Consider the following 13,009-nt stretch of genomic DNA (forward strand, 5'->3'; position numbering starts at 1 on the left):
GATTCTTGGTTTCAGCTCAGGTCATGATTTTAGGGTGGTGGGATTAAACCCTACATTTGGCTCTGCGCTCTACAGTCTGTTTGAAGGTTCTCTCCTCCTGCTGCTTCGCCAACTCACACATGTGCTTGAGCTCTCTGTCTCTCAAATGGACAAATATTTTAATAACCCCCTAGAATTGTAATAAAATAAGGAAATCAGAATAAGGCCATTAAGAGTAACTCACTGTTGGGTGCCTGGGTGGCTCCACTGGTTAAGTGTCTACCTTTGGTTCAGGTCATGATCCCAGGGTCCTGGGATCAAGTCCCATATCGGGCTCCCTGCTCAGCAGGGAGTCTGCTTCTTCCTCTATCCCTCCCCAATGCTCATGTTCTCTCTCTTTCTCAAATAAATAAGCAAAATCTTAAAAAAAAAAAAAAGTGACTCTAAGATTTGTGTGTGTGTGTGTGCATGTGTGCATTTACACACACATTCATATATATTGGGCTGTCAGAGGAAATTCTTAAAGAAAAATTTTGTCAGATAAAAATGTGTAGAGTCACTGAATATCCATGTTTAAGTTTCATAAATAACTGCCATTAAACCCTTAAGATATTTCACTAATTTAATAGTAAACAGTGTAGTAATTCTTTCCTACAAAGGTATCAAGGGAATGCCATTTCAGAGACATATATGAACTAACTTAAGTATGAATGAGTGTATAATAATTACAAAGTTAAAACACAAACACAAGAGTAAGTTTATTCACATCAAGAACAATATACCTATCAGAAACCACACACATTATGAGCCATCCACAGACATGTAAGACAGGTAGATATCTATAGGTAAATTAAAGTTGTCTCAGGTGGTATTGGATAAAGTACAAAGTGTGGCATAAAAACTTTAAAAAATATTGCAGCTCACATCTGAGGAATGGATTTGAATGTGGTCTCTTTGAGTTTGCATTAGTTCAGAATAGTGAATATATTTAAAATGATGGAAACTGCAAATATTAAAGGAAATGCTGAAAATGCAAAAAAGGTGTTAAAACTGCAAGGCAAAAATTAATGAGGCACTTGGACTGTCACCTACATATCATTTCCCAAAAAAAGAATCAGGACTCCTCAGAAAATGTCTGGTTACAAGCCTGAGGCAGAAAATGTAAGCTGGGACATCTTATGATGTCAAAAATTAACAAGTTATTAAAGAATACTAGGTTCATGTTAAAAGGATACATGAAGCAGCATGAAGGGGCTTCCACTTATCAGAACTTGGATAGGAATAATGACTGTGGTGGACTGAAACACATGAATGTGTAAAAATCTATGAGTTCACAATGATATTTAAGAGCAAAAATCTCAAATGAGGCTCTTTGAAAGTTGCTAGGTTACTAGCAACATATTCTAAAATTTGATAATAAAGGGAAATAATAATGCACAAGACAAGAAAATAAAGCCCAAGAAAACAAAGTAATTGGAAAACATTAATTTTTAAAAAATGATTCTATTTAAATAAATATTCCAGAGAGAGAGAGAGAGAGAGACAGACAGAGAGCAAGAGGGGGAAAAAGCAGAGGGAGAGGGATTAGCAGACTCCACACTGAGCACAGAGCCAACACATTGCTAAATCTTAGGACCCTGGATCATGACCTGAGTCAAACCAAGATTGTCAGATGCTTAACTGAATGAGCCACCCGCCCACCCCAAAACATTAAAGTTTTAATCCTTTTTTGTACGTTAATTAGGAATATACAATAAAATGGAGTACTAATCTTTTTTTTTTTTTTAAGATTTTTATTTATTTGAGAGAGAGAGAGCACGTGCATGCAAGCGCTGGGGGGAAGGGGAAAGGTAGAGGGGAAAGGGAGAAGACTCCCCAGTGAGTAGAGAGCCTGATGCAGGACTTGATCCCAGGACCCTGAGATCATGACCTGAGCCAAATTCAGATGCTTAACCCACTGAGGCACCCAAGTGCCCCCAATCTCTTTCTTTAAAAGAGAAGGGAGCTCCTGTAGCCTTCTTCCGATAGAATTATTTTGTTCTGAAAATTTTCATTATTTGAACACTGCATTTATTAAGCAGTTTATGTTCTCCTATAATTAAGCAATATCATTAATATGACAGACATGAAACATCCAGCCAAAAGCAACTAAAGGCTTGGCCACATTATTCCCAATACTTCGTGAAATGATGACCTAGGCCAGGATACAAATTTTTTATAAAGGGCCAGACAGTAAACATTTTTGGCTTTGAAAGCCATTCGGTCTCTTGCAATGACTTAGGTCAGCTATTGTAGTCCTTAAAGGCCACAGACAATATATAAATAAGTGATAATGGTTGTGTTCTAATAAAACTTTATGCACACTGAAAACTGACTTTCATATATTTCTCACGTATCACAAAACATTCTTCTTTTAAGCCACTAAAAATATAAAAACTCTTCTTAGCTCACAGCCTGTACAAAACAGTTGGTAAGCCAAATTTGGCCTATAAGCTGAACCTTTTATAGTCCAATAAATCTCTTTAATCATCTCAAGAACATTATTTAAAGTAGTTCTTCATTTAAGATTGTTTGTCAAGAACATTATTTAAAGTAGTTCTTCATTTAAGATTGTTTGTTTTAATTTAAGCTCCTTTTAGATCAAATTACTTCAGAGGTATCAAAATGATTTATTGGTTAAATCCAGCCAGTTTTATACCTTGGCAATAAAGGTTATGATTATAAAACAGAGATTTAAAATAGAAGTTTAATAAAGTAATAAAATTGAGTTTCAAAGTTATAGGACATAAATATAATAGTCATGACCATAATACAATTACTGATTTTTAATCAATATAATTTAATAAGCCCTATCCTCTTCAACTTTATCGGCATTACCAATTCTCAAAGCAATCAGAGAATTGGATTCATAAGCTATGATATATTCTCCTACCCACCCTTATATTGTGGAAATTTTTTTCTTCTGAAGATGAATGTGAATGATTTTTAGAAGAGTCAAGTCATTCAGAGTTAAGCCAGAAAGGTGATCAAATTGGCATATCCTACTTAAGGCTCATAAATTAGTTTTGGAAAGAATTTCAAATAAGGAGATCTGAAGACATGTTGAATAAAATAAGTATATGGCTTCCTAAGGTGACTGTTAGAAGAAAAATGTATGGATACTTAAATTCTGGTACAAATTAAAAATCAGTTTCCTCAAATCATACATTACAGTATTTTACATTCAGAAAACACAAAATACTTCATAGTCAAGTAAATCTTCTACAAGACTGTTGTTACCTAATGTCATGAGAGCAGCAATCAACAACCAACCAGCTTGCGTGCGCTGAGCTGAAAGACGACTGTTTTGTACAGCTGAACACAGTAAATCTTCTGCTAAAGTCATAATAATCTATGTATGAAAGAATTAAGTAAAAGGAAGCGTATCAATTTATAGGTTACTGGATAAAAGACATCAGTTAATCTCTTAAAAAATTATCTCTTACATATAACAAATATAAGTGATAAAAGACTGTCATTCATGTAGACCACACCATAGGACAACATCATAGAGAAAACTATTTAAAAAAGGTTAAGCTTCAAGGTTAAATACTGGCATTTTAGGTTGTACACAGCAACCTGTAATTCTTTGTAGAGCATAAATGATGACATTGTACAATTGTTCAAGTCAAGGTGCACAGAATTTGAATTTACTTTTAGTTTTAAGCAATTATCTTAAGTCTGTAATTACCAGAAAAGGCTTCCTTACAGGAATCTCCCTTTTTAAAAATTTGCATACCATTTTGATTCCTGAGTGGCTGATAATCTTTCCAGAGGCAGTATACTATAGAATTTAAAGTACTTAGAATAATCTCACACTAAGGTGAGTTTCACAGTAGAGTGGGATTCATAAAAATGTTATATTTTAAAAGTCTGTGGGGCAGCCCGGGTGGCTCAGCGGTTTAGCACCGCCTTTAGCCCAGGGCCTGATCCTGGAATCCCAGGATCGGGTCCTGCATCGGGCTCCCTGCATGGAGCCTGCTTCTCCCTCTGCCTGCGTCTCTGCCTCTCTCTCTCTCTCAATCTCTGTCTCTTGTGGATAAAAAATAAAAAAATAAAAAAAAATCTCAGAAGTCTGTGAAATAGGCAAAAGAGGAAGAACCAGATTATCTCATACATTGTGAAGAATGCATGCTTATTATAGAGTATAGAGGCCAAGAGGCATCTGTCTGAGAAAACATCTCTGTTACCAAGTATCTCTAGAAAAGCAGCAAATATTAATAGCAGGCATATAAATTTTCTAACAAGAAGGCTAGTGTATTTTTTTTTTTTAAGATTTTATTTATTTATTCATGAGAGACACACACAGAGAGAGAGGCAGAGACACAGAGGGAGAAACAGGCTCCATGCAGGGAGCCCGACGTGGGACTCGATCCCGGATCCCCAGGATCACGCCCTAGGCTGAACATGGCACTAAACCACTGAGCCACCGGGGCTGCCCAAGGCTAGTGTATTTTAAAACAACCAACCAACTTACTGCTAACTTAGGACTACTTGAAGCCAATAGAATCAATGGAAAACACTAAGTAAAAGCAAGGATAAAATAAGCCAATCTTTTCTGCGTAACTAGTAAGATCTGAATTAAATAATTAAATTTAATTAAGTACATGTAATGGCAATTCTTTGCTTAGAAATATATGACATAATATGTTAGTTGTCAGTCACCTTACTCAAGTGACATTGGCAATACTCAATAGTTTTACAACTTCTGAAGCAATGGTACGTTCTTTCGCAAAGGCTAAACAGCAGATACGCTATAACACTAACAATGACATGACAGTGAGAAAGCAAGGAATGGTGATTTATTTCTTAAAAAGTACTTATAAGTGTGTAAGGCCCAGGTTACAAAGGCTTTCACTGTCAAAAACAACATTCTCTGATAACTCACAATTCCTAGTTATACAATCCTCCACTGGTGCCACTTTTTTCTTTTTTTTTTGGATGTACATATTATCCCCTCTGGCCAGTGGGAGCCCCTTAAATTACCTTCTGTATCCTTTTAAATGAACACACTAGTCTTTGATGACTTTCTTGTTCTCTGTTACGACAAAGCATTTCAGATTCACACTATGCATTTCCTGCCCTAGATATGGAACTAGTCATTCCTTCATGGAGCCCTGATTGCCTTTTGTTAAAATAGTGTTTAGAGCCATAATCTGGGCACTAGTGCTTTTCCTAGTTACCAGGGTTGTCACTACTTTTAGATCTTGCCACTGGGCAGAGTGAAGATTTAAGTATTTTTAAAAAAAAACAGAAAACAAAAACCAGTTCACAGTGATATTTTCCATTCAGATTTAACATATGGGGCTTTTACTTAACTTTCTTGATTTTACAGCTACAGCTTTTTTTTTTTTTTAATATGAAGTCTTATTTCCTAAGAACATTACCTACTCTATCTTACTTTATGTACACTAATTTCAAAATACTATCACCAATAATGCCAACTATAAAATTATTAAATTAAGTTTAAGATTTATTTTGTGACCCTACTTTCCTCTACATTGCAATTTTATTTCTAAATTTGTTTTAAAGACTTTTTTTTTAAAGATTCCATTTATTTATGCATGAGACACACAGAGAGAGAGAGAAAGAGAGAGAGGGACAGAGGGAGAAGCAGGTTCCCCACAAGGAGCCTGATGTGGGACTCAATCCCGGATCCTTGGATCAGGACCTGAGCTGAAGGCTGATGCTCAACTGCCGAGCCATCCAGGCGTCCCTATTTCTAAAGTTTTATTTATTAATATATTTATTTTCTTAAAGCAATCTTCACACCCAATGTAGGCTCAAACTCACAACCCCAAGATCAAGAGTTGCATGCTCTTCCAATTGAGCCAGCCAGGCACCCCTATGATGCAATTTAATATGCACTTCTGTGGCAAAGCTAAATACATAGCAAAGTAAAGCCTTCATGAATAAATTCTGTTACTAAATGAAAATATTTCCAATAAAAAGCACAGAAACCACTCCTAAGTGTGGATAAGACATTTTTAACTATCTCTTTGTTTCTCACAGCAATTATTTAATAATATTTAAAAATTAAGTAATATAGCTGATTTCTCAGAAAGCTGTCCCTCATGGCTTTGAATGGATGATACAAAAGACAATGATGTTTTTAGAAAAAACCTGAAATGTCATTATCGTATGTGAAGAATGAAATCATTACCTTGCCCTTCCCATGAGGAATTCCTAAAGGACAATGTTTCACTGCTCCCAACAAAGCTGCCACAGCAAAACTAAAGCCAGTCACTGCTTCCGGTGAAGACTTAAGTACAGTAAGCCGTTCCAGGCACCGGTCTAAAAGAGGTGTTAGGTAAGAAGGTAATGCCACAGCAATGCAGTGTAAACACCAAGCCGTTGCTAGTCGAACAGAAATGCTAGGATGTAGAATAACTGAAATGACACTATCAAGAATGCCTAGAAGGACAAAAAAAAAAAAAAAAGTGAGCTCTACAGATAAACTCATTTAGCCATAAAATAGTCAAAAGAATAGGCAGCCACATGGATATAAAATGTTATCTTTATCAAAAGCCAAATCAGAATAAAAAAAAGATTTTTAAAAAGATACATAAAATTATAAATGATTTTTTTAAAAGTAGACTCCATGCCTGGTATGGAGCCCAAGGTGGGGTTTGAACTCAAGACCCTGAAATCAAGACCTGAGCCAAAACCAAGAATCAGCTGCTTAACCAACAGAGCCACTCAGGTACCCCTAAATGATTTTTATATACAAGATATACTTCTAATATGAAAATTGGTTAAAATTAATACACAGAAGAAAAATTTTATTTCCCACATAATGTTCTGCTTTTTTATCTTCAGACCATTATTCATTTGATACTATGGATTAAAAGTTATCAATACAAAAACACCTTAAAAAGAAAGTCACACTATGCTCCATCCCCCTCTTCCTAAAATATTTCTTTTGGTACATTTATCTACATAATTATAATGCTTCCTATGTACCATATCACTCTTACCTGAGAACAAAATGTTAAACAAAATTGAGGCTTTGCTAGGTACTCAATGGTCTACTAGACAATTATGAATACAGTGAATACCACTGTCATTAAGGATAAAAGTCTACATTTGCTGTAATGCAACATTCAACTTCATCAAACTATGTAACAGTTTATGTTGACTGCTAAATTATATGGGATAAAGAGCTTACAAATCAAATATAATGTAAGCTTTGGTCAGCAATAAATATGTATCACAGTTAAGGACAAAAACCATTAAAAATGATTTTTTAAATGGTTAAATAAAACACACACAATGTATGATTCCATTCATATGAAACGTCCAGAACAGGTAAATTGATAGAGACAGTAAATAGATTAGTGGTTATCAGGAGCTGGGGGGAAGGGAAGGGGTGAAGGATCACTAATGGGTATAGGACTTCTTAGGATAATGAAAACATTTAGGAATTAGTGGTGGTAGTCGAACAACTCTGCGAATATATACAAACCACTGAATTGTATATGTCAAAAGGGTGAACTTTTTGGTATGTGAATTATCTCTCAAAGTGATTAATTTTCCAAGAGAAAGAAAATGGAGACTACATGGAAGAACTTCTGAAGAAGTGAATTACTTGTATCATTTAGAAACTAATGTTTTCACTGCAGATGAGACACAGGAGTTCAGGTTTGCTTTTTTTTCTTTCCGTGTTATCTTAAATATCTCCAGAAATGGAGGAGTAAAGGGTGATTTTGTGAATAACCTTTAATTATAAAAGAAAAAACTCAAATATATACATATTTTTAATAACCTCGATTATTATTTGATAAAACCTCTGTAACAAATCGGTAGTGGAATGTGTAGTAAATGAACTCTAAAGACTGTTTTCCTCAGAAAAAGGTGTCTAGAATAAAAGTAAAAACAAGAAATTCAGACGAGTCCACAAACCAAAGATACCTGCACTTGAATCCTGCAGTAAAGGTGCAGCTGTGGTGCCAAGACTGTATATGAGATTTCCAAGTTCTTGTAAAGCACACACCAGCATATGCTGGCTGGCTGTCACATCTGTGGAGCCAAGCCGGATTTCCATATTACCGTCATTCATCACAGCATCTGACAGAAGCGTAAGAATTAACTACACATCATTGTTTTATTAAAATATGTTATGGGGGAGGTGGATGTTGGAAGCAGAGAAAATATAAAGGTAAAAATTAATACCTCCTCTCTATATATACATGAAACCCTTAAGGCACTTAACTGAAATATTAAAATAGGGACTTGCATCAATTGAGTAAGAACTGAACTAATATAACCAATTTAGTTCAAGCTACCTGACCACTGATCCCTTAATTACTAATAATACAAGTGGCACTAAAGAGAGAATGCATGGAAAACTAAAAAATATTCCAATTTTACTGATATACAAGATACAGAGAGTGGACTTAAAATAGTACAGGAACTGGGATGAACTGATTGTTTTTTTCTTTTTTTGTAAGGGGGGGGAAGGGCAGACAGAGAGGGAAAGAGAAACTTAAGCAGGCTCCACACCCAGCCTAGCTAGAAGCCTGACTTGGGGGTTGATTTCACAACCCTAAGATCATGACCTGAGCCAAAATCAAGAGTCAGACAGTTAACTGAATGTGCTACCCAGACACCCCTGAGATTAACTGATTATTTCAAAAACCTGTATCAACATCAAGAGGAAAATTATGAATCTGTGGAATTAATATCACTAGCCTTTAAGACTTATATAAATATACCACAGTTATATGTTAGATAATTTATCTCATTGACATATTGACAACTTTACCCTAAAACAACTGACATATATTACAAAAGTGGTTTTTTTGTATTAATATAGTAACATATACCAGTCTAGTTTTTCCAAAAGGACAATTCCTCTAGCATTGTTAAAACAGAATGTCTTAGTAGATCCATACCCACAACTTTCTTTAACTTCCAGATAGCCTGGCAAATATCCTTGGCAGCAGCAATTTGAGCCTTTTCTCCAAGAAGACCTCCTATAGTAGCTCGAAGGATAAATGAAACACAGCGGCGACCGCAGACAGCATCAGTCTGAGTTTGGGTGGCTTTGGGGTGCGACTGTGACACAAGGCTTAGGATATGAGAAAGAAAGGTAGCAAAATTTTTCTCTAGCCATATTCCTCCTAATGTTGAAACAAATACCACATAAGCCTAAAAGAGAAAAGAGTTTTATCTTCAAAATGAGATAATTTCAATTCTGTATATTTTCTCTTCTACAAAATATATAAAATTTGTTTCTTCTCTTTTCTCATTTATAGCTGCTTTAGCTATGTAAAGATAATATTATTTTTTTGCCTGTTTATTAAAGCCCAAACTAAAGTACACAGTCTTATAACTGGGATTTCATTTGTGCTGCATTTTTATTTTGGTCAGACTGTACAAAGTTTCAGGATAATCAGCACGGCCAGCTAATATAGAGAATGTGTCTATGGCTCCTCTGAACAAAGGATTCAAGCTCTTTAATATTCTAAACAAAAAAACCCAAATCAAACATGAGCACATTGTAAGAATTAAATAAATTCCAATACCATAACTCTAAGGGAATTTAGTTCTAGAAATGTGAAAGGAAACTTTACAGTGATGAATCACTTCTCTATTTTAATGAATGTTAATGGTTGGTCTCACTCCAAAAATACAAAGACAGTAGTTTCCTTATGTAATCTGTTCTTGTAGAAATAGTTTACAATTACACTGGGACATCTTACATTTTCAAAAAATCCAGTTTCTGTATATCGTATAAAACACTTTGACATATCTGAATTTTTAAAAATATACATTTGCAAAAAAAAAAAAAAAATATATATATATATATATATATATGCATTTGCTTTGAACCACAATGGCATTTAGAAAACAGAGACCTCTGTGTTATTTTATTCTAAGATACTTTTCCCAGATTTAGCTTAGATTATATGCTATGATCTTTACCTAGGAGTTGAAATCATTTAAAATGGAAATACAACATTTCCCATACTGAGTAATATGTACCTAACACGTATCTTAAATCTAAACTGTACAGGCACACAAAAGCACAATGGGAAACATGTTAAACTGCAAGACACATGAAAGCACAAGGCCTAGAAACAGACAAATGTTGTATTTCAAATGAAATAAACAAAAATTTCCCATTATTAGGAACTGAACACATTGTGAATATTGGCTTTTAGGTAACTAATGTTCTCTTACTTGTAATCTAGCTTTCAAAGAGTAACCTTACCATCTCTATTTTATAAATATGAGAGCAGAAGCGATGACCCTGCACAGTATCACTTATGCCTGGAGTATTTAGGTACTAAAATTCTTATTAGAGGCCAGTGAGCATTGCACATAGATACTCATTTGTGACTCTAACCTGAGTAACTCCAACTCGAACATCCCTACTGACTGAACTGGTTCCTTTCAGCATATCTCCACTGGCTCGAAGAAATCCTGAACTTCCACGTAGAAACCCTGTTCCTAGTAATTCCAGAACTTCCTCCAGAGATACTCTGCGAATGCTTTGACGTGAGACTGCTATAACAAAGAACAAAATAAAACATATGATTTGTACTTTACAGACTCAAATTTTAATGCATGACCTTGATTTGCATGATCTTGGTAAACATGTTAATAGAAACAAAAATAAACTAAAAATCCAAACAAAATGCAAAATTGACAGGACATTACACAATTAACATACAAAAAGTTATACAAGGTCAAATCATAAGACTCTGAAGTATCATGCTAATGACATCTTAAAGACTAAGCCACTTTGGGATTATGCCTTATTGCCCTCTTTTCCACAAAGAAGTTAGAAGGCTAACCATCTTCTAAAACAAGAAACATAAACTGCCCTTGTTCTCTACAAATGAAAATGCTATAAAATGCTTTAAAAACTCTTTTTAAATACTAAATGCCAAAATCATAATTCTGTATCTCCAAATGCTCTATAACTCTTTATGAAACTTATATAAAGTAACCGCCATGTCCTGTTTTTTAAAATTCTCAACTGCAAGTACAACTTTTGTTATATCCTCAGTCTCTGAAAAAATCAAAGCTAAATATTATTAAACAGCAGTTAGGCCTTAGGCTACCATAATTAAAGAGATTATTAGAGCCGAATGTTTGTCTTCAAGTTTGTCTGCAGTTGGACACAGCTGAGTTTCTCCCTGTGAATATCTAGGGAACAAGATCTCTTTAACACACACACACACATACTCACACGCACACTCTCTCGCTCTCTCTCTCCCTTTCATTCTTCTAAATAATGAGGGTCACAAGCTCTGACTCTCATTATTGGCTCAAGTCATATACAGTAGAGAAATAAACTTCCATTACTCTAAGTTATGACCAAAAAGTCTACTGTTTAGCCTAAAAAAGAAATAACCATCTGAAGCAAATGAAAATCTATGTTGAAAAATAAAAAAGAAAATCTATGTTGGCATAGATTTATATCAGTGAACAGTATAAAATCCATGCCCTCGTGGATCATAAATTCTAAGAATAATAATAAACAACTAAGTATAAGGTATGCTAGATAATGATTAAAGCAGTGCAAAACCTAAAAAGTTATTCAAGAACATGGGGGGGGGGAGGGTGGACGGGGAGAGAGGGACACCTGGGTAGCTCAGTGGTTTAGTGCCTGCCTTTGGCCCAGGGCGTGATCCTGGAGACCCAAAGAGCCTGCTTCTTTGTCTGTCTGTGTCTCTGCCTCTCTCGGTCTCCCATGAATAAATAAATAAAATTAAAAACAACAACAACAACAACAACAACACTGGGGGGGAAGTGTTTGAGGTACAAATAGGGTAGTCAAGGTAGGATTCATTGGAAAGGTGACATCTGAACATAGTTTGAGGATAGTGAGGGAGTCGAGCATGAAGATATCTGGAGAAAAACTGTTTTAGGCAGAGGAAATAGCTAGGGCAAAAAGCCCTTGAGGAAGGATATGACCCATGGACCCAAGCAGAACTATGTTAACAGAGCAAGAAATGAGGGTGGCTTAAATCAAGGTGACTGCAGAAGAGTTGAGTCTGGATAAACATATGTATTTTTAGGTTTTTATCTGAAAAATTTAAAAATTATATTACAAAAAAAAGCTGCAAGAATAGTAAAATAGGGCAGCCCCGGTGGCACAGCGGTTTGGCACCACCTGCAGCCTGGGGTGTGATCCTGGAGACCCAGGATTGAGTCCCACATCGGGCTCCCTGCATGGAGCCTGCTTCTCCCTCTGTCTGTGTCTCTGCCTCTCTTTCTCTATATCTCATAAATAAATAAATAAAATCTTAAAAAAAATAGTAAAATAAATTTCACCTTCACCTAGACTCACCATATTTTCCTTGTCACCTTTTCATTTCTGAAGAATTTGCATATGGCTAATTGTTTTGTAGAACAGAACTCAATTTGAGTTTGTCTAGTATTTCCTCAGAATTTTTGGCAGAAAAAAAAAAAAAAAGAATTTTTGGCAGAACTACGTAAGTAATGCTATAAGCCTTCTCAATGTGTAATAGCAAAATGCACTGTCATGCTTGCTGTCAGTCTGTCCCTATACTAGTGTTAAGACCTTTGAATACAGGCAGCCCTGGTGGCCCAGCGGTTTAGCGCCGCCTTCAGCCCAGGGTGTGATCCTGGAGACCCGGGATCAAGTCCCACGTCGGGCTCCCTGCATGGAGCCTGCCTGTGTCTCTGCCTTTCTCTCTTTCTCTCTCTCTCTCTCTCATGAATAAAAAAAAAAAAAATCTAAACTATAAGAAAAAAAAAGACCTTTGAACACCTGAATAAAGTTTGCCAGGTTTGTCCACTGTAGAATATGAACTTTCCTTTTGTAATTACTCTGCAACCTGTATGGTGATATTTAAGATAGAATAAATATGCTGTAACCCATCAAGCTTTCATCCAACAATGCACTGAGGATTCCTACCAGCAAAAATTATTACTATGATTGCAAAAGGTCATTATCTAATAATCATTCCTTATATGTTTATTGGTTGGCATTCCACTGTAAAAAAGCTTTCTC

General features: G+C 35.5%; 1 protein-coding gene across 34 annotated transcripts in view; it reads right to left on the reverse strand.

The window, feature by feature from the left end:
- HEATR5A (HEAT repeat containing 5A) overlaps positions 1–13,009 on the reverse strand; it is a 111,664-nt gene that overhangs the window by 72,136 nt on the left and 26,519 nt on the right. For 17 of the 34 annotated variants that reach the window (XM_026007670.2, XM_072761326.1, XM_072761348.1 and 14 more), the window contains exons 7-11: positions 10,370–10,530; positions 8,913–9,168; positions 7,930–8,085; positions 6,182–6,432; positions 3,259–3,370 (exon numbers count right to left, since the gene is read on the reverse strand). In XM_026007670.2, the coding sequence (XP_025863455.1) occupies positions 3,259–3,370; positions 6,182–6,432; positions 7,930–8,085; positions 8,913–9,168; positions 10,370–10,530 (936 nt within the window). The remainder of the gene's footprint in view (positions 1–3,258; positions 3,371–6,181; positions 6,433–7,929; positions 8,086–8,912; positions 9,169–10,369; positions 10,531–13,009) is intronic. The other 17 variants (XM_072761335.1, XM_072761352.1, XM_072761351.1 and 14 more) reach the window with 2 other exon arrangements.

This window comes from Vulpes vulpes, chromosome 6 (assembly GCF_048418805.1).
Source record: "Vulpes vulpes isolate BD-2025 chromosome 6, VulVul3, whole genome shotgun sequence".
Classification (NCBI taxonomy): Eukaryota; Metazoa; Chordata; class Mammalia; order Carnivora; family Canidae; genus Vulpes; species Vulpes vulpes.